The 22,928-nt window shown below is 42.4% G+C and overlaps 1 protein-coding gene across 1 annotated transcript in view; it reads right to left on the reverse strand.

The window, feature by feature from the left end:
* The window catches only part of LOC147684528 (extracellular calcium-sensing receptor-like), a 72,941-nt gene that overhangs the window by 44,285 nt on the left and 5,728 nt on the right, over positions 1-22,928 (reverse strand). The window contains exon 2 of the mRNA XM_086939689.1: positions 21,691-21,980. Coding sequence (XP_086795815.1) covers positions 21,691-21,980 — 290 coding nt within the window. The remainder of the gene's footprint in view (positions 1-21,690; positions 21,981-22,928) is intronic.

Below are 22,928 nucleotides of genomic sequence, written 5' to 3' on the forward strand. Positions count from 1 at the left end.
TAACTGACAAAGCAAGCCTCGGAATATCAAGGAATTCAATTATATATCCTGAACATCTAAGGGGCTGACATGTTGATGGAACAGTTAATCTGTAATTGCGACAGAGTACCCTTTCAACCAATCTGAAGTTCTGCCTAACTCATTTAGAGTTGGGTGGACTTTTAGTACATAGATAGCAGAATCTACTCCATCTCCACTACCTTTACGCACACCCGCAACGGCCTGATGAAATAGGGGCAGCCGGAGGTTTGGCCATGTGTCTCGTAACTGAATTTTGATTTGGCGCACACAACTTGGTGATAAGGGGCAGTAAAAACCTTTAATTGACCCTCATTCTATGGAAGAATGTGCTCCCATGGCAAGGGGGTCATTGTTTCTTTTATTTTCAAAAGGAAAATCCAGCTTTTTGAAAATAAAAAAAGTTGTATGTTTGATGTATGGCTCAGTCATGTTGAAAGAACCATTTTCCGAACGTACAATGCCTTTCCAGGAACCTCTGTGAAATTCTGGATATGTCCACAGGGTCATTAGCCATCTCTAAATATGACTGGCAGGGTACCTTCACGATGCCAGGAGTAAAGTACTTTGATATGGCAACAGTAATTACTCCATCTGCCAATAATTAAATCAGCTCCCAAGAGAGGTATTAGGTAAACATTACATGCAAGTTATATGTGTTTATATGTATTTACACAAACGTTTTCTGCAGTTCAGAGGATACTCTCGGAGTAAGGTAATGCCTTAAAACAAAAGTACAGGGACCGAGAAGTGCATTCACAGTAACTCAGAAGAAAGAAGCAGGAATCCAGCAACATATGCAGAATGAGAGCATCAAATGAGGGTGGTCAAACTTCTGTTGGATCGAAGAGGTCCATCTAGAAATCATGATAAATAGCTTGGATAACCATTTCCCATTGGCACATGGGCATTATGAGTCTTCAGTTGAACATCCTCTATGAACCTTAATGAGATCAATGAAGAAAATTTAATATGATTGATCAATGAGATCTAGCGCCAAGACAACAGTAGAGTATTCCATAGTCCTGACTGTCTACTAGTTTATCTTTATCATATAGACATCACCTTGGAAGTGCATCAATCGAATGTCCATGCAAAGCGGCAGTTCATCTCATACTAGTGTGAACAAGGATAAAAACCTCTATGCCATAAGATATTTTCCACTTGGACAAATCTCCCCCACTAGTCCATCTATTCCACCTTTGTCACAGCCTTCAAATTGGTTCCAGTCCCCTTAAGAGGACCATTTGAGATACTTACTGGTATTTCTGAGGGTTTTATAGCTTCACACAGACGTTCCTTGCATTGTTTGCAACCCATTAACACTGAGGATCAATTGGGTTTTAATTATAAATATATATTTTTATATTCCCAAAGTTTACCCCTAAATGCTTAGTGAGCTAGTTAAATTCTGTTATTCAAATGTTATATCAACCTTGATATAGGCCTGAAGGTCTCCATTTATTAGCTGTATCTTTTTTCATATTTTAAATAGATAGTAATTATTGCAAGAAACCAACATTCATACAATATAGTGACTCAATAAATAGCACTGTCACATTTAATTGGTCTAATTTCCTGTTCACAGTTTATATTTTATCATGGAACTAGAGGGAGGGTAAAAGAAATAAACACAAACATACATTTGAACACTATTACTAAAGATTGAAATAGTACTTACTGTTATCAACTATCAAGTTATCCTATCTAACATTAAATTTGTACAGTGTACCCTACACTAATTGAATTTGGGTCCTTGGTTAGGTGTCCATTACATACCTTTCAATCAAGTTTCTAATTGCAATTTCGGCCTAGTTTTCCAGAGACCTAGGCCCAGATTTTCACAGACCACATCGCAGCAGCCAAACAAGCTGTGCTGTGTTGCTTGACAGGGAAGAAGCAGGAGAGCACTATGTCTACAGAGATATGGCTTTCTCCTCCCCTTGTACTAGCGTCGGTGTAGATTTTAGCTTCTGTGCGCCAGGCACTCACCTTAGCACCATAGTGCTAGGGTGTGTGCCTAAGTCCACCATAGATTCTGTACTGGAGGGTGCCCTTCCAGTACAAACCACTATACGTAGACACACTATAAATATTTACCTACTTTGCATGTGTACTGCACAGTGAAGCATGCATGTAAAGTCTGAAAAGAAAGGAGAAATATTTTTTTTTTCCATTTCACTCCACCTTTCAAATGGTGTTAACTTTTGGTGCTAAACCCTGTCTACTATTGTGTGTAGACGGGTTTTGTATCTGTGTTTAAACCTCTCTCAACAGATTTAAGGCACGAGAAAAGTACAGAAAGAATCTAAAATCATGGGACGAGAGGAACTGATACATTATTGCACAAAGCCCTAGGGGAGGCAACAGAGAGTTAAAACTGAGACACACAGAGGCAACCTGGATCATGCATCTCAAATCTGATGAGAGATGTTTAAACACAGACCACAAAATGCAATATTTCTTAGGGAATTAAGCAATCCCTCTGTTTTCATTTATATCTGACACCACTGCCAGGGGGACCCCCATACTCACATCCATGAAGCACGATACTTGACTGTCTACGTCCTGTGCTAAATAAATTCAAAAAGATACACTACACGTACACAACAGAAATCTAGGTATATATTTTCCATGTACACCACGGAATGTTCAAGTGAGAAATATAGTAGAGATTCAAAAGAAGAGGAGAGTCAAGGCTAAAGAACCCACACCAGTCAGCAATATACCCTATCTAGGCTCAATCTATTATTACATTTTATGGTGCACAGGGGCCTGGAACATGACCTCCATATATTAAAAAAAATGTGACACCAAGTGCTACTAGAACAAATTGAACAAGGGGTGGCCCAGCACTCAACTAATATATCATGTAAATGGAGCTTGTTTATACTCTACACATTTTAAGGCTAAATATGAAGAAAACAGTGTATTAAGATATTCCCAAAAAGTAAAAGAAACACTGATGAATTTTGATTGTAGTTATGAAAATCCTTATTTTATGGATGCTGAACCGGACATTACTTTCACCCTGGCGGTTTGGCAAGTAAAATAATTTCATTCAGGCGAGGAACCTTGGTTATGGACCCAATCTGTGGAGCATCTCCAATATGCAGGCACATTCCACAGTAATAAATGCCTTCTCTATGTCAAGATACAAACAACAGGAGTAAAAGCATAGACAGAGTTGAGATCTGGGTAAGGAGGTATAGAAAAACAACAATATCTCAACCGGTATTGTGGAGAACTAGTTATCAAGTATGGACAAGAAAGGAAAGTAGGGACACTCATAATTTAAATTCACTTGTGCACAAGGCATCATGTATTTGAATGAGTACAAGAAAACAATGGATATTGAAAACAATTGGGACAGTTGTACCAGCAGTTATTGCATAGGTAATCCGAAGACTTTGTGCACACATGTGCTCGTGATGCTCAATGGTGAAAGGCGCAAGTGACAAGTGAAAAAACAGTGAGGGCACAATGTGAGAAAGTGACAAATATATAGAGAAGGACTTATTGTTGGCAGTGTATTATTTATATAGATTTCTCATATATTCAGAAATTGTTAGTGAACCATAGTAAAAAGACGCCGAAAGTCGCGCTGGTATGTTGACGGCATTTCGATCCTAGTGATTTCGAATCATCATCATGACCAGGTTACTAGTTGAAGGTGCTCTACAGAGAAGGGAAAAGGGAAAATGAGATCTGAGAAAGGGAAGGCACAAGGAGACAGCAGGAGTGAAGGGAATGGGAGTGGTAAAGTATACCTGAAGACAGTGGGAGGGCAAACGAGGAGAAACGGTGGGGCAACAAGGCTTGTGCCACCAGGAGTGATGTCACTCACTGAGAAGAGGCTCTGTGGAAACAGGAGGGAGACACAATTAAACAAATTATGGTTTATGGTGTGGGGCAGGGAGGAGGTACAGCTATCAGAGTCTGTGCCCAGAAGCGCACTTACCAGGGGTGAAGTGCGACAGAATGGAAATGGCATAAACAGGGTCAACAGTGGCTAGGCAGGTGGGGTCCTGCTAGCGAATGGCTCTGGGTTGGGCTGATCCAACCAGTGGATAACTTGAGCATCTGGTACCGCAGGAATCTGGATATTTATTTGAAAAGTTGTTTAAAGTGCGAACAAGACCCATACGGGTATCAGAGCGCTGTACAGACAAGGCAAAAACGAGGGTAATAAACTCAATGGGAACAGTAAATGAGGTTACAACAGCGAGGTAAAAACAGAGCCTGTAAAGAGTAGGTGGTATCCTAGGTATCCTAAAGCACAAAAACAGATTAACATACCAGCATACAATAAAGTGTAATCGTGTATAACAGTAAGAATCAAACTATGAACAGACAAGAACATGAAAGTCAGTTGATGTTGTTAAAGTTTGTTCAAGAGTAGCCATTTGACAAGTTTCTTGAAAGATATTGTGGAGGGAATGGATCTGATTGGATAGGTACTGTATGGAAATCAAAGGACCACATTAGTTTTGGTGGACCGTTTAAATGGCGGCCCAAGAGTAAAAAGGCGACATGGAAGAATGAGGCCCAAACTTACCGAAGATAGAGTTGGAGGGCGTGGGCATGGGGGTCAGTGTAAGCATCTGCAGGGTCCGAGCACCGATCCACTGGAAGCTGTCCAGAGGTGTGGGTGGAGATGAGCGGCCAGATATGTCCACCCTGAAGGATAGGAAATAGTCTGGGTGGGAGAAGCGGATCCAGGTGGGGAACCTGGAGCGGGAGGAGCGGAAGGCATATTATGGCTGTAAAAGACTTACTGGAATACGGATAAAACAGCCAGGGCCCTGGGAGAGGATGAAATGTCAGTCTGTTAGGCCTGGGTCGGGTCCACGATCCACAGGAAGCCACCACAGTAGTGAACGCCGGTGCGTGAATCCGGAAAGTAAGGTCCAAGCCGGATGCTATGTAAGAATAGAACGCATGACGAGCAGAGTGTCAACGTCATGCCGCTCCGGGGGCGGATATTAAGGGTGGCTAATCAGCTGTCAGGGAGTCAGGCTGGGAAGCGCTAGGACAGACAATGGGGAGCAGGGAGGGGAAAGGAAGGGTAGGAGCAGGGTCAAGGAGGAAACAATTATTATAGAGTTTGATAAATTGACACAGACTAGGAGCAATGAACACACATGACCACAACAGTCTATGTATTGAAATGCAGTAATGCGGGATCAAATGTATATCTTAGAATATGACGAGTGAACCTGCATATTAGGTGAAAGTAAGGTGTGGGGGATACATGTGTAGCACAGTGATCAAATGGGTGTGGCAGATAAGTTATTTTACAGAGGGGCCACAGCTGGAATCGTGGTCAATGGCTAGAGGTTACAATTGGGTGAGCCAAAGGGGTCATGAATGATCTCAAGCTGGGGCTTATATAACGATTACAGTTGTATGGTACTGTTCCATTCATCAATAGTGTTTAATCCATGGTTCACAGAGTTGCATCTGGTGATCCATTTGCATTCACTCCTATTCAGTAGCAGTTGAAGATTACCGCCCCTGGTCGGTGGTGCAGGTTGGTCAATGACCTGCCACGTCATTTTCAATTCACTGTGTTGTTTCTCATTCCGTCACACTTCACCCCTGGTAAGTGCACTTATGGGTACGGACCCTGGTAGCTGTACCTCCTCCCTGCCCCACACCATCATTTCTTTAATTGTCTCTCTCCCCTGTTTCCACAGGGCCTCTTCTCATTGAGAGACATCCCTCCCAGAGCCACAAGCCATGCCGCCCCACCATTTCTCCTCCTTCCCCCTCCCACTGGCGTCAGGTATGCTTTACCACTCCCATTCCCCTTGTGTCTAGGAAATAACTGAAAATATGCCCCATGGCCCCTGGAGTGCACACAGTCTTCGGGTTACCTATGCAATAATTGCTTACAGTGCTGATACAACTGTTCCCAAATGTTTTTCAACAACCATTGTTTTCTATTGCTCCACTAATTTCTTGTATTCTTTGAAATACATGATGCCTTGAGCACATTTCTCTTTCTTGTAATGTCTTGTACATACTAGTTCGCTCAACAATTCTCTATGTCAAGGGAAGCTATCTAGGGGCTGGTACCAGAGGCACGCACCTATTCCATTACCATGATTAGGCAATGCAGTTTTAGAAAGCTGTTACTCCTCTGGAGAAATCCATTCTGATCAGGCTCAATCAGTGTTTGTGCGATGGAGACTAGTAAGTTTGCTAAAGGTTTTTCCTATATTTTATAGCCAGTGTTCAATAGTGACAGTAGGCAATAAGATCCTACTTGCAATAGGTCTCTATCAGATGTGGGAAGGACCACCAGCGCTGCGTCCTTCATTGAGTCCCATAGCTTCCCTTTATTTTGGGCTACCTCGAAGACTTGCATCGAACTCAGGTCTAATTGTTGGGCATATGTGGTGTACAAATCCACTGATCATTCATCAACACATGGGTCTTGCATGTCCATTTATTACCCTGAGCCACCTCTTCCAGGGCTAGTGGGGCCTCGAGTTCTGCTTGTTGTGCCTGCAGCATGGGGAGGTTTAGGTCATTCAGGTGCCCCTTCCGAACGTGCTAATCCTTGTTCCTGGGGGCTGCATAGAACTTGCCATAGTAGATCTATACCATGCAATTAATCACCTCTTGAGTGTTAACCATATATCCCTACTGAATCCTTAATGCTGTGACCGGTACTCTTGGAGTCTTGGAGTGGTGTGGCCATAAGAGGAGTGTTCCCTCTTTGTCCCCCTCTGCATGCTTATTGACCACATATTCCCTGTAGTCTAAAGTGCCTAGTTTTATGAAGGTAGTTCTCTGAGGAAGTTGTGCCTTTGTTAGGGGACAGTGGTGGCAGGATCCATGATCACTTATTGTTTCAGGGAGTGCAGGTCAGTCTTGAGCACTTGTAATTCCCCACGGAGCTGAAGCCTGTTCCTATATATTTATTTAATGGCAAGGCTTCCCATTTGATAAGCTCATCAGTGGCCATTCCCTTACTGTCTTGGAAATATTGGTTTATTTGTTAAGTAAGAAATGCATGGAATGTCCCATCACAGAGAGTCTCCACGGTGAAACACCAGAGAGGGACAAGCAGGTGCTACTGCCAAGTCCAGAGTGGGTTTGAGCCAGTTGATTTGACAGTGTGTGTCCAAAATGCTTTGCCCCTGTCATTTGTGCTTTAGACCAAGCACTGCAGTAACAGTATTAAATTCTAGTCTGCAAATCATACAGTTCTGAGGAGGACACATATTCCCTTGACTCAGGATGCAGGAACCACCATATATCATGAAGTTCTATTTTTGGAGATGTATTGTGACCTGTAACAATTGGGCACTCACTACTAGTTTGTGCGTTCTATCAAGGAAATTTCAGACATGCAGTTGTAGCTCCCTCCAAGATGTGTGGTGCGCACAAATTATCAAGTAGGAAGGGTGTAAGTTTCATGTTTGGGGCATAGATTACCAACCTCTACAGGGAAGCCCCATATAGCTTTCCCTCGAGCACCATGTTTCTGCCCTCGAGCTCCATCCCCGAATGATGTATCAAGAAAGGTACCCGTGGGGCAACCCATATCAGAACCCACCCTGGCATATCTTGAGTATGTGGTGCCTACTCCTGTGCCCCTCAGACTCTTGCAAACCCTGTGTTATAAGCATAAGTAGAGGTGTGTCTCTTGCACATATGTAATGTGGACATTGTAATGCCTCACATATTGGTGGACTCTGTAGCACTTGATATGGCCAGCCATGCCCTGAACATTCCAAGTCAGAATGTTATAACTTATGCCATCAGCCATGGATAATATCCACAATTATTACCCTAACCAATAACACCATGCATACCCTAACGTGCTACCCCCTACCAATCTGTCCTCCTCAAAAGGAAACCAGGAGTAACTGCTGTCTGCAGTCAAACTGAAAAGAAAAGTAGAATTGCAGTACATAATCAATCCCCCAATCCCTCTTTCCAGGCATATGTGCTAACGGGCACTCAGCCGCAAGTACTTTATTGCTTTTGTTGGAACTGGCCCTTCTTGCAGGGTCATCCCCAAACATTTTGCTTCTTCCTCCCTTATTTTTCGTGACCCGTGGATGTTGGCAATAGGACTCTGCGCACTTTACCACTGCTGATCAGTGCTAAAGTGCATATGCTCTCTGTGTAAATTATTAGTCTGATTGGATATACCTGTTTGGCATATTTGTATCACCATGAAGTCCCTAGTAAAGTGCACTGGGTGTGCCAGGGCTGGTGATGGCAAATGCTACTAGTGGGCCTGCAGCACTGATTGTGCCACCCACAGGAGTAGCTCTAAAATGGTGTCTCAGGCCTGCCACTGCAGCGCCTACGGGCAGTTTAGGACTGCCATGTCCTCCTGGTCAGTGTCCCCACTGACCAGGCCTAACCCTTCCCTTTTCGTGCACATCAGTCACCCCTATGGAAGGCCCAAGGTACCCCCCTGGGCAGGGTGCAGTGTATGTGAAAGGTAGAGCATGTACTAGTGCAGGTGACATGCTCTGGTAGTGAATTACAGCCATTTTCGTTTTTCACTATTGTAAGGCTATCTTGCTCCATAGGTTAACATGGGGGATGCTGGCTACAGTGGTTAACAGCATTTCTTCCCATAGGAACAAGATAGGACATAAGTATCTAGTATCCCTAAACTCAGAATTTAATAACACATCTTTTAGGAAAGGTGGTTTTTAAATCCTGTGTTTGAGAACAGCACTTTTAGAAAGTTGCTGTTCTCTTGTCTGACCCTTCTGTGTGCCTGGGCCTGTTTGTGTATTGACTGTCTGGTTTGTGAGTGACAGGGGCTGGGGAATTCCCCAGGAGGCTGGATGAGTCAGCACTAGGCTGAATGAATGCATTGCAACCTGAGTGATGGGAGGAGTTAGCACCTGGGCCTGAATAGGGCTGTGCCTGCCTGCCACAATGCTGGCTCCACCTCCTGCTGGGCGGCTGAGGACCCTGCCCCTCACTCTGAAAGGAAAGATGCAGCCAGCAAAACAAAGTGCTCAGGATGCACCCAGAACTGGTTCAGACCGGGCTCAGGGCCCACATGCACAGAGAGAACAAAGACTTTAGGGGTATAAGTACAGGACCCCTGACAACAGAAAATTAGATCATCCTGGAAATCAAGGAGGAACCTCTGCCAAGGAGAAAGCTGACTCTGAAGAAGGAAGACTGTCCTGCCGTTGCTCTGCTGGACTGACCTGCTGTTGCTTTGCTGCCAAGGAGAGGGGAAGGACTTTGCTGTGTGCTGTGTCCCCTGTCTTGAAGGAATCTCCAAGGGCCTGAGAAGAGCTGGCTCCCTGTTTTTGAAGTCCCAGGAACAAAAGGACTTCACCCCCAGTTTCCCTGAACTCTGCTGAGAGAGTTCTGTCCTTCCTAGAGTGCTTGATCCAGTTGTGGGGCCTCTGGAAGTTGACCCTGAGCTGGGAAGCTGGAAACTAAGCTTGAGAGACTTTTGAAACTGAAAAGTGTCGCATCGCTCGCTTGCGGAGCGCATCCCCGACAGTGCGAGAAGTTTCCCGCCGCTACGAAGGACGAGATCGTCGCAGCGCCTGACGCCGCTGCCAGAACCGTCGCATCCTTCGTTTGCGGGACGCACCAGACCGGTGCGGGAGAATCGAACATCGCTGCGAGTGTCGTCGCAGAGCCTGTCATCGCTGGGTGAGATCGCCGCATCGCTTGCTTGCGGACCGCATCACGTCGCTGCGAGCATCGTCGCAGAACCATCGCATCGAGGAGCTGCGAGAGAGAGGATCACCGCTGGACCGCGCATCGTCGCCCCGGAGATCGTCGCAGCCCCTACGAGATCATCGCATCGTGACTTTGCGAGAACAGAATTCCTACGGAACCTACGCACCGGAATCCACGCAAGCGGCCTTCCTCCCCATACAGACCGGATTCGTCGCAACACGCCCGCTGCTGCAGCGGGGCTGTCGCATCGCCTCCCCAGGGTCTCAGGAGTAACGCATCGCTTGTTTTCCACCGCACCAGCTTCCTGCTTGTGGAACTTTGTTGCATCTGAAAGGTACTGTGAGTAAACGTGACGCAACTGTGAACTTTTCACGCATCTGTGGATTATTTTAACGCAACTTAAAGAACTTTGATTACAACCTTAAGAACTCTTTTGAAACCATATTCTTGAACTGTGCATGTTGGATTTTTGCCGTTTTGGTCTTGTGTAGTTTAGAATAAATATCTTTATTTTCCTAAACTGTTGTGGAATTAAGTTTGTGGTGTTTTCACGGTGTTACTGTGAGTGTTGGTACAAATACTTTACGCTTTGCCTCTGGTTAGCCTAGACTGCTCAGACCAAGCTACCTAGAGGGCGAGCAGGGGTTATCTAAGAGGGTTATCTCCTTGCCCTGACTAGAAGCAAGGGTCCCTATTTGGACAGTGGTACCTACCTCTGCCAACTAGAGACCCCCAGTTCTAACAGCTTTCATTTGTAGTGCCCCAACAACTTTGATGGGGGGAGGGTGAGCGTCCAGTGGTATCAAACTGGTAGGAAGCATAAGAAGAAATAGCACTCTTCCCACCAAGTGATGAAGGTCCCCAGTATCAGATACTGTGCAACATCTCTAAAGTGGCAGTAAGTTTCCCTGTGTTGTTGATCTAGATCACATCATCTGCAATTATTGATGTGAGGTCAGGCCCCCTCCCTCAAAGCTAGGCATCCGCTATTGCCAGATCGGTCACTGAGGGTCCCAGTGTTTCCTCTCCCATGCTCACCTCCTCCAGAAAGATGGGAATTGGTGTGCTGTGTTGTCCCACCGCTACCACCACCTGAGTCCTTTCCTTGGCAGCTTGCCATTTTGACAGGTCTTATCTCACTTTCCTGGTAGGTCGGCCCCTGCCTCTTGCAACCTGCCAGCCATCTGTATCGAAATAGCGCTCTAATGAGGCCCTTGTGTCTCTGTGTTCGAGCCAGGCTCAGGTTTCCTTCGAGGATACGCAAAAATGAGTGTCGTCCTCATGCATGATCTAGAGATTGGCAGGAAATTGCAAGGCATATCAAATACCCAGCTGCTTCAATTGCCTTTTAACTTCCAGCAAGGGCATCCTAATTTTTTTTTAATAGTGTTTCATATAGCACAAACTAGTCCTAAAGGCATCAAGTATCAGAGCGCTTTACATGAGCAACAGTTTCCTGGCAGATGGACACATTTATTTTTGTGAGGCACTGGGAGATTAACCCCCAGATTCATCAAAGCCACATTCTGTGAATTCCAAATTGGGACAATTACCGAATCGCAATTTAGAACTCGCAGAATGGGATTCATGAAGAAATGCGATCAAAAAAAGCAAATCGCAATCGGCCACAATTGCCATTTGCGATTTTGCCAAAATCGCATAAAAATCGCAGAATCGCCCTTTTTCCGTGTTGAAATTGCGATTTCGCAATTACCGAAATCGCAAAATGCGATCTTGCTAATTGCGAGATCGCAAAAACAGGAAGTCGCATTTCGAGCACAATGATGACATCACAACCAGGAAGTAGGCAGTTCCCTCCCTCATTCTGCTCACTGAGCCTGAAAGTGGAAGCAGCACTGGCCAGAGCTCCACTACAGACCACCTGCAGCAGCAAATCAGGAGACAAACAACCCCAGAAAATGTCCCAGGAAGCAGCAGGAAGCAGTGCCCCTGGAAGAAAAAGGAAAATTAAATTTTACGAGCAGGAACTTGAATATTTAATTGCGGGAGTCACAAAAGACCATGACAGGCTTTTCGGTACGGATTCACGGAGGGTGCCTGAGGCGGACAAGAGGCGCATTTGGCTGCGCATCGCTCTAAGGTCAATGCAGTGGGAGTGACCCAGCGCTCCATTGACAAACTTAAAAACAGGTGGAATGACCTCAGAGGGCGTGCAAAAGAACGAATTGCAGAGAGGTTGGGGGAGTGACTTTCAACCGGAGGAGGAGAGCCCACTGTACCACCCAACACCCCACTGGAGGACCTTGTGGAGGACACCCTGAATCCCGAAGCATGCATGGGGGTCACCCGTCTGGGGTCCTCTCGACCTACCCAACAATCCCAAGGTAAGTGCCATGCGACTGCGACCCTGTCCCCTGACAATGGCCATGACTCCAGAGCTACCCATTAGAAAACCCCAGTTATGCAGGCCATGCACACCAGAAATGCCCAATTGCATTGTGGGACTTGTAGTGTGACCACAATTTCCAGATAGCCCCATACAGCCAGACCTGTCAAGTGAGAGTAATTCCTAAAGCCAGTCAGGGAATGCTAGCCTGCATGCATGTAGCAACCTCCCATGTGCAAAAAACATGTCTTTAATCACTGTCCCATTTACATCACAGGTGGCACAGAACAATTCAGCACCGACAGTGAGGCCCTACACATCGACGACAATCCAGAGGACACCGAGGGAGAGTGCCATCCTTCCACTCAACAAGGACCATCACAGGCAGCACCAGCAGCAGTAGTACCACCACCTGCCCCTGTGGACAGTGCCACCCCTGCAGCCACAGGCGCGCCACAACCACCCTGAGTAACACCCATGGCAGTGGCACAGGCCACAACAGTTGCAGCCAGGAAGCCGACAAGGTGCACAGCCACTGATCACATACCCAGCTGCTTCAATTGCCTTTTAACTTCCAGGAAGGACACCCTACATTTTTTCGTTTCATAAAGTTTTATATAATGCAAACTAGACCCAAAGACAGCAGGCATCCGAGCGCTTTACATGAGCACCAGTTTCCTGGCAGATGGACACATTTATTTTTGTTAGGCACGGGGAGATTAAGTGATTTGCCCTGAATCACAGGATGTTGAGCGTTGTTGCCAAGACGCGAACCCGGTTCCCTAGCTTCAAAGTCGATCGCTTTAATCGTAAGGCTACATCTTCTCCTCAATTTTGCACTTGTACATTAGCACTTTGCTAAATTATCATTTTTTGGGTGTATCTTTTTACATATTTTTTATGAATGTACCTTATTGCAATGACTTTAATTAATGTGCACTTGAATAAAATGCACTTGAAATTTGTTATAAGAAAGAATTAGGGAGGCTAGCAAAGATGATTAAATCAATGAAAAAGTCAAGACAATGGTCCACCAACTCCCCCCCCAAAAAAACACAAAAAGGAACACCTAAAAACTGCACACAAAAATCTATCGTTTTCGAAGGGACCCCAAGCACAAGGGGTTTAAGAGTGGTAGGAAATGCTCATTATGACAACAACTTTATGTTGGAAATTTCTTTTCTGTTAAACTGTCTATTAGGATCTATTATCATTTTTTAATCTTGGACAGTTTTTTTTAAAGTTGTTTAAACATTAGTTGTATTGCACACAGTGATTCAAGTGAGAGTTCTCTTTATTTCTGGTGAGTAGGTGAGTTTGCCAGGTTCAAATGGCAGTTCGAAACTGCATACACAGGCCTTGCAGTATTTGGCCTGAGGCAGGGTTGAAGAGCTACTCCTATGGGTGGCACAATCAGTGCTACAGGCCCACTAGTAGCATTTGATTTACCACCCCTGGGTACAGGTAGTGCTTATTTAAGTATGCCAATTGTGGATAAGCCAGTGTAACCATGTTTAAAGCATAAAGCACAAGCACTTTAGCACTGGTCACTAGTGGAAAAGTGTCCAGAGTCCTAAAGCCAGCACAAACAGGAGGTCTGCAGCCAAAAAGTCAGCGGAAACCGCTATCTCATGATCTTAAAACACCTGTAGCAAATAAACATCAATCTAAACCGAGAATAACATCTATAGTTTACAGAAGACTACTACACCAGGCCCAAATATTAAGTACCCTAGTGTATACGAACAGTAAATCTGGACAGAAACAAGGAAAAGGACATAGACCTCCAGGCTTCCACCACCCCAAAATGCCATTTGTCCAAATTTCCCAACAAGGGTCTGTCTGACAGATGCCACTACAGATCTTTCAGCAACAAATAAACAAAATTAAATACATTGAAAAATCGGAAACGAAAGAGCCTGTCTTCCCTCAAACATCATCTGATCAAAAGAAAAGAGAAAAATTAACTTGTTTCTCCAAAATGTATCCATTTGTGGATACATTTTGGAGAAACAAGTTAATTTTTCAATGTCATGTAAGGTAGTCTCTATAAATGTTTGTGGATTAAACGATCCAAGGAAAAGGGCAAATGTAGAAGCCTATATTAGAACTTTACAAGTAGACCTGATATGCTTACAAGAAACGCATATTGAGGAAAAACAGATATATTTGATGAATCAATTGGGCTTTGATGTTCTTGCAGCTAGCAGGCAAGGATCTAGGACAAGAGGAGTTGCAATTCTTGGGAAAAGAAGGGAGGTGATAGTCAAAAGAAAGAAAGAGGACCAATGGGGGAGATGGGTCATAGCAGAATTATGTTTCAAAAGTCTCAGGTTAACATTGGTGACCGTATATGGCTCCACGGAGGATGATCCGGAGATATGGCAATTTATAGATACAGAACTAGCACAATGGCCCGAACCTGTCATTTGTTGTGGCGATTTCAACTTACATGACCCTACAAGTTCATTTATGAGTACAGGAGGGATGTATAGTGGTAGAAAGAAGAAGGTAAATAGGGCCATTACTAATATGGTTTATAATAATCTTCTGGTGGATCCATGGCTGATGCAACATCCAATGTTAGATAGTAGCACCTTTTATTCAGCACCCCATCAGGTGTTGGTAAGATTAGACTATTTTTTTGTCTCAAAATCTTTGGTTATGGAGACACTGATTGAAAAACAACCAAGGATTATCTCCGATCATAGCCCACTTATATTAACAATCAAGGTTCCGCAAGTGACGCCAAAAAGATCAACATGGACTTTTGAGAGGAGTCTCCTTCAGGATGCTGAATATAGGAAGCATATGGAGGGATGGATTAGGGTTTTTTGGGAGATCAATCATGGTACCGCCTCTATAGGACAGACTTGGGATTGCTTCAAAGCAGGTGTGAGAGCAGAAACACTGTGTTATGTAGTGACAAGACGGAAGAAAGAGAGATTAAAGAATGAGGCTATCCGGCAGAAGTTGTATATAGAGGAAGGGAAGTTAGCGGCTGCCGTAGAATCTAAAGTTAGCCTGGGGCATATATTGTTAAACCTGGTTGTATTGAAAGCAGAAGCTGTAGAAAGTTTGTCCAGAAAGCTGGCTGAAAAATATACGGCTAAAAAAGAGGAAGCATACGAGTGCAGTGAAAAAGTAGGGCATATACTAGCAGTCAAAGTTAGACAACAGAGGGCAGCTGCAGAGATAAAGGAAATATTGGATCCACTGGATATCATTGTTACAGAACCGGATAAGATAAGGGATGTTTTTAGAATATTTTATGAAAAACTCTATACACGGGAAGGCACAGGGGGAAAAGAGGAAATTAGCAATTACCTTAAAGATGTAGCCCCATCTCATCTTTCAGGAGAAGAAAGAGAAATGTTAGAATCTACTCTAGGCCTAGAGGAATTTACCGATGCATTGAGTAGTTTACCGTCAGGAAAGGCATCTGGACCTGATCAAATCCCGATTGAGTTTTATAAGGTATTTAGGGAGTGTTTACTGATTTATATGTTTGAGGTTATGTTGTATGTACAACAAGGGGGGCAGGCACCGGATTCATGGGGAGGGGCAGATATAATTGTTATCGCTAAAAAAGGGAAGCCTTTAACTCTCCCTGGATCCTACAGGCCAATTACTCTGATGAATTCAGATGTTAAGGTATATTCGAAGATGTTGGCAAAAAGACTTGCAGGCTGTATAGAACATCTGGTGAGCCCATCACAGCACGGTTTCATACCCGGGAGGGGTACTACACAGCATATAGGACAGTCATCACTATGTTTGATGCGGCAGAGGTTGCAGGCGATCCTATTTCAGCTCTCTTCTTAGACGCCGAGAAGGCATTTGATAGGGTCGCCTGGGACTATCTATGGGAGGTTATGAAGTGGTGTGGTATTGGGCCAGGATACATACAGGCTATACAAGCTTTATTTAGAAACCCGGTCGCAAAAATAAGAGTAAATGGAGGGCACTCAGATCTAGTACATATACAAAGAGGGACCAGACAGGGTTGCCCGTCTTCTCCATTGCTTTTTGCCTTATACATAGAGCCACTACTTCGCAAACTAGAGGGAAACCCTGAGATTCAGTCTATGTCATTAAATGACAGTACCGTGAAAACCCTCGCTTATGCGGATGATGTTGCTATACTGACTCCCAACCCAGATTTGGCTATGATAGGTATAGAAGAAGAGGCACAGGAATTTGGACTGGTCTCAGGTTACAGCCTAAACAAAACTAAGACTCAAATAATCTTGAATAGGTTTGCAATTAGTCAGGATACTAGGGTGGTTAGCAGTGCAATATATTTAGGGATTGATATTTCCGCAAATTTGGAGGAGGTAGTCGAGTGTAACATCAAGCCATTGATTGCGAAGGTAAAAAGCGATTTGGAAAGGATAAACAACTTGCACCTTTCACTGGTTGGCTGCACGAATGTGTTGAAAATGATGGTCTTACCCAGATTTTTGTATCTATTTAGGTCTATACCTCTAATTTTTGAGAATAAATGGTTTAGTATGTTGGAGAATGTAGTTAACAGATTTATATGGGCCCAAGGAAAAACTCGTAGGGCTTATAAATTCATTACGTTGCCAAGGGATAGAAGGGGTTGGGGTGCACCGGATTTCAGGATGTATTATTTGGCTGCTGCTCTCCAGTATATGCAGGGACTAATAGGGGGAGGTGGAGGGTCATCAAAGTCTATTAATATGTCAATTGAAGCCTACACAGCGGTATTAGGACAGAATGCGGTGAACTGCTTTCTCTATTTTACAGACTTGGGTCAGCTTAGAAGACAGACGTATAAGACTCTTAGGGCGGCACTTAAAATATGGAGTTCCTTTTTGAAGAAAACAGGCATGGGCAGGTTTAATAGATATACCAAAGTTTATAAAAATAAATCCTTCCCTGAAGATATTTTTGCTGATCATGTAATGGCTGGTTGGGAAGATAAGGGAATACATCAAATTGGGGACTTAATAAACTCTGAGACTATGGTACAATTCGAGGATTTGGTGAATACATACAACATAAATAGAAGAGATTTTTTTAAATACCTTCAGATTAGGAGTTTTTTAAGAAATAAGCAAGGGGGGCCATTGGGTTTTCAACCTAATGAACTGATGGAAGGGATAATTGCTGGAGAGGAATATTCCATTAGGTTAATATATGCTGCTTTGGCAAAAAATAGACCAGATGATCTAGATAAGCATAGGGTTAAATGGGAGGAGAGAATAAAGGCTACTCCGGAAGTTTTTAATGAATCCCTGGAATTAGGTCGGACTATGCTTTGTTCTGCCCCCTTGCAAGCCCAACATTACAAAACCTTATTTTCATTGTATTATACTCCATCTAGGATTGCGAAGTGGGGGGGTACAGAGGGTATCACTTGTCCCAGATGTAACTCCACTGAGGCTGATATTGTCCACATGTTTGCTACATGTCCGCAGTTACATACATTAATTAAGGACATTGAACACTTCTTAGTTAATACACTAAGGATACAGATAACCTTTACAGTAAGTCTAATTATGTTGGGGGTCGATGAGGGAAATGCACAAATGGATTTGGGTAACGTAATGTTTTTGTTTATGGCAGCTGCTGTGTTTAGATTAATGCTAGCTAGAGTATGGCTAGATAAGAGTCCTCCATCCATACAAACATGGTTAGCAAATCTTATTGCTATATATAATCTTGAGAAACATATATATGCTAGAAAAGGCAGGGTCGGGAGGATTCGGGGCATCAAGATTTGGGGACCACTGGAGAAATGGAGGGCAGGAATAAGATGATAGGGTTTGCTGATGGCTTTTTTCTTTTCTTTTTTTTTTTTTCTTTCTCTTTTTTTGGAACTACTTTAAAATGTCAAAATATGATACGTCCATGTATTGGCTTCCCTCACTGGAATGTATATTGTTTTTTATTCATTTTATTTTCTCCTTTTTTTTTTTGACTAAGGATTTTCTTTGATATTGTGAGGTGAACAAATGTAAGATGACAATTTTGTCTTTTTTTACTTTAATGTGTGCTTTTTCTTTTGAAATGTAAAATAAAAATATATTTAAAAAAAAAAAAAAATGTTCTAATGACTATTAAAAAAAAATAAAAATAAAAATGTATCCATTTGTAAAGCAAATTGCTAACAAAGGATGAGTAATGCTTCTACTCCAGTATTCAAATGCTAAATTACCAAAGAATCAACAAAGATAAGGCCAGGGGCGAGAGGGCTGGAAAAGTAAGTTGCTACTATATGTACAGTAGGCTCGCTCCCTATGGTACTTCACTCTTTATAGAAACAGTGTTGTCCTAAGAAAATGCACAGACACTAAACTTCACTCAATATTATGTGTCCAGTGACACAAAGCCTTGTGCCACAGACTGCTTTAATACCTTCCTGCACAAAAACAATCCAAAAGAGACAAGTACCTCTTTCTATGCATGATTCAGAATGCATCAGACAGAGAGAGAGGAAATGATGAGGGGGAAAACGATGTTTCTCTGTTTAAAACCATCCTCTGGCAGACATACTGATTTAATGCAATACCAGGTTTAAAAACCTTTGCAAATCTAGAATTGTATCTTATCCAGGGGGATGGAGTGGGGTATGCACAGAAACACAGATTCTCCACCCTTGGAAGGCCTCCCAAGCTCAAAACGTTGTGCAACATTTATTTACAAAGCTATGCAAGGCGTAGCAATCACCCCTTGGGTGGGCTTGTAAATCGTACTGAAGCCTTTGCGTTGTCCTTCCGTCACCTTACATGATACAAGGACATATAAAGGCTTGGAAAATCAGGACCTGAACCTATGGTGTTCATGCAGGATCTTAATTCTGGAGGGGGCCGGTAAAACTCATTACCAGTTCTTTCAGAATTATAGAGGACATCATAATGCTACTTAGCAGAATGAATACAAAAAATATAAAGACGCTGAAGAAATGTATCCCACAGGAGCAGCAGTTAAAACTGTAGAATTTGGCCCTCATTTTTCAAGAAATTTTGAAATGCCTCTGGAATTCTACTATCTTGCATGATTGTAGATTTTTTATTATTAGTGATTTTCGTAATGTCCTAGATCGTGCCTGCAAACTTGTATGGATGCAACTTTTCAGTCGTAGTCCTGGAAAACATTAGTGAAATTCATTTTTCTCATTAATAAAACAGACGTATATTTTGTAATAAGAAAATCTTCAGCAGCCGTACATGTGCACTTGTTAATTTTGTTCTATTTTTCCATGGATGGAGAATACATTTTCCCTATGAGAACCAGCCTTCCCTGCATCCCCACCAATTTTAAAATAGTTAGGGCCAGATGTAGGTATCCAAATACCGGTCGGTAACGGCCAAAAATACCGATTTTCGGACATTACCGACCAGTATTTGGATACTGAGATGTAGGGCATGAAAAAATACAGATTCAGTAATTTGACCGAATCGGTAATTTTACCGATTCGGTAAATTTACCGATTCGGTAAAATTACCGAATCTGTATTGTGAAATGAAGGTAGCACTGTAAACAGTGCTACAGAGCTTTAAGGATTCGTTATTTACCACCAACTATTAGTTGGTGGTAAATAACGAATTCCTATGAAAATGCAAATATGTGCATTCACACCTGTGCCATTTGGCACACATACATGCCCTAAGGGCACACATGGGCCCACATGGCACACAAGCACTAATCAGGGGTGCAACAGGGTGTCAAGGTGACACCCTGCCACCCTTGACTATTTCACAATTTTACCGAATCGGTATTTACCGATTTGGTAATTGCCAATCATTCCTATGGGCAAATCTTAACGATTTGGTAAAAAATACCGAATAATTACCTACATAGGTTTTACCGATTCTAAAATACTGAATCGGTAACATTCGGTATTTTAGAATCGGTAAAACCTTTTTACCTACATCTAGCCCTTACTTTTGATCTTCGTACCATAGACATGTATTTATGCTCTTTCCACTGAAAGAAGCAAACCTTTGATGTTTTGCAGGGTTGCAAGAGATCCCAAAATAGTTTTTGAATACTCACAAATATTTGTGTTTGTAGGTATTCACGACCATTCATGTCCCTACAGTGCCCACTCTGCACCCCCTAAGTAGATTTACTCGATGAAACCTGGGAGTGAATAAATACATTTACAGTAGGGAAATCAATATTTCTGATTTGAAAATATTTTTTTTTCAATTGCTGTGTGACCAATTGGCCTTAAGAGGCTAATCTCTCTACCTGCACTTGCCAAGCACCACACTAAGGAAGATATTTAGACGTCAGCATGTGGACAAATTCAGTTGCCCTAACCATACTTAATGATATATAACCATCCAGTAGGATTTTTCATTGAATGTGCTTCAGCTGGCATGGTAGGAACTTTTTCATATAAAAAAATAAAAATCCGTCCAGCCAGCTATACCACAGCAACATGATAGCCCAATTAGTATATGTGTCTTATTTGTTTAACACTACAAAATCAGTGTTCTTGACATGATGGGGGTATTTCCCCACCGTGTTTGGGATATACATTGTTTCTCTTTCCTGTGGCCATCCATGCAGTCCCATGCATTCAAAAACACAGTGGATCTGAAAGAAAAAGACATTCCTAAAGATGATCATGCTTTCCAACACCTCTCCTGCCTTCTACCTTCAAGCATTAATAATGGTTTTGCTCTGCATCCAGCAATACAGTGGTTTCCACACCACCAAATTAGGCAGGGGAACCAAAAAAGTTGACAATTGATACATCCATCACTTTTTGCAGATGTCATATTACCACTTATCACTAAATGCATTTTAACCTTTCTTCATTGAGGAACACCAAAGCTCAAAAGCATTTCTCTCAACGAGGGGACTGCTAGTCTACTGAAGAGAGTAAGGGGACAAGAAAATGGGTTGCCATGTCTGAAGTATCCATAACATGGCACATGGTCACAGCAAAAAAAGTAAATTAGTAGTATTCATCGTTGGCAGGATTCTATGGTATGCTGAGGTGGTAGCTTTGATGACCGGGTTATATTGGTTATATAGGTCTGATTTGCATTTCTGAGGGCATTAACTTTAAGCTTTCAACATGCAAACAATAGACGACATATACAATCGGAAACACTGAAGGCCAAGCTTAAATCTAAGAATCTAAAACTTGAATTTCCAGTGTTGCCTACCATCTGAAAAGTGGGACTGGTACTTTTGGAGGGCAGGGTGTACCTTCCACCCAAGGTTACTTGTCTGGGCTACAAACAAATGTAGAGCCCATTATGGCACCTCAAAGTAGGATGCACAAAGAGTCAACCACTTTGTAATTCATGCTCCTGAGTATGTATTGGATTAGGAAGTGCTATGTAGTAGCAGGTCAGATGGCTATCAGGTAGAGACCAATCAGTTGACACATGAAATATCCTTAATTGCGCAAAATGGGAATAAGAGAAAGAAAGCACAAGCTATACACCTCTGCTCCCTTGCATTTTGAATATAATTGAAGGTACAGCATATATACCCACAGGACACAGAGTAGAGTAGGAAGCACAAGTAGAACATTATAAAACCTATGATATTTCTTTAAATGACTCATTGATACCAGTTGCCCACAGAATTGATTGAAAATAGTATATGAAGAAGATTCCAATTACAAGCCATGCATTTACTTTTCACAACGCCTCGGAGCCGGAGGTTCGATGAACAAGATGTTGGTAGAAGGGATAACGGTTTCCAAGTGGACTGCAGCCAGAATCCCAAAAGTGACATCCCCCGCCTTGGAATAAGACTCCATGTTTGGTGTGAAGAGCCCACAGCCAGTTGGGCGATGTTCAACTCCAGCAGTAAATGCATTTTTCCAAAGATGCATCATGATAATCAAATATATCAGGATTATGCCATAGTATGGAACTTGTTGGGAAGTAGGTACATATTTCCACAGCCGGAAGTTGACAATGGGCTTAAAACAAATAACAACAGTAAATAATTGAGAGGGCAATACAAGATTAATGTGACAGCAATTACACAGTACTTCTTATTTTTAACTATTGAGTTATGTCTTAACTCTTTCTTCACTCAAGAGGCATCAACTGGGCCCTAATGTAAACAAACATTTAGGATGAAACCCACCAATCTCTAAATCAGATCCTGTATTTGCTCAAATAAGTAATTTATTTCATTCCTCCACTAGCCAATGTACTGAAATCTTCTTGAAAAAGTAACTGAGAGCCCCTTCAGAACATTTACTGCTCACCAAGAAAGATAGGAAAAAGCTCCATCAAGAAATGATAAGGGGAGATGGAAATGCAAAAAAGATCCCTTGTGGGACAGAGGATATATATTCACCATGGACTACGAAGGTGAAGTAAGGGGTACACAGTCAAAATATCGAATCTTTAATTTCGACTTACACTTATATCGAGTTGCTAATATCGAAGGGACAGAATATCGAGGTCCAGAATATCGATGGCCAGAATATCGACCCTAAGGTAAGTAATATCGAAATTACTTATATCGATAGCATATATATCGATGTAAGTAATTTTGAATTTCTAATATGTGTTAGCAATTTTAGTTAAGTATTTAAATTAATTGTTATAATATGTGTTTAATATGTTTTAATAAATAAAAAATATATAAAAGTAAATTATATGTTTTACTACCAGAGCGGGTTGTGGGTTTTTAGGGGAATAGGGTGGGAAGTAATTTATTTGTGATTAAATAATTATTTTTTAATGATTAATTTATTTTGCAATTAAATATTAATTGGCAATGAATTATTTTAATTGATTAATTGATTAATTAATTGATAATTTATGTATATTTTTAAGTAAATTATATGTTTTACTACTGGAGCGGGTTGTGGGTTTATAGGGGAATAGTGTGGGAAGTAATTTATTTGTAATTA

Source organism: Lissotriton vulgaris, chromosome 10, assembly GCF_964263255.1.
Source record: "Lissotriton vulgaris chromosome 10, aLisVul1.2, whole genome shotgun sequence".
Classification (NCBI taxonomy): Eukaryota; Metazoa; Chordata; class Amphibia; order Caudata; family Salamandridae; genus Lissotriton; species Lissotriton vulgaris.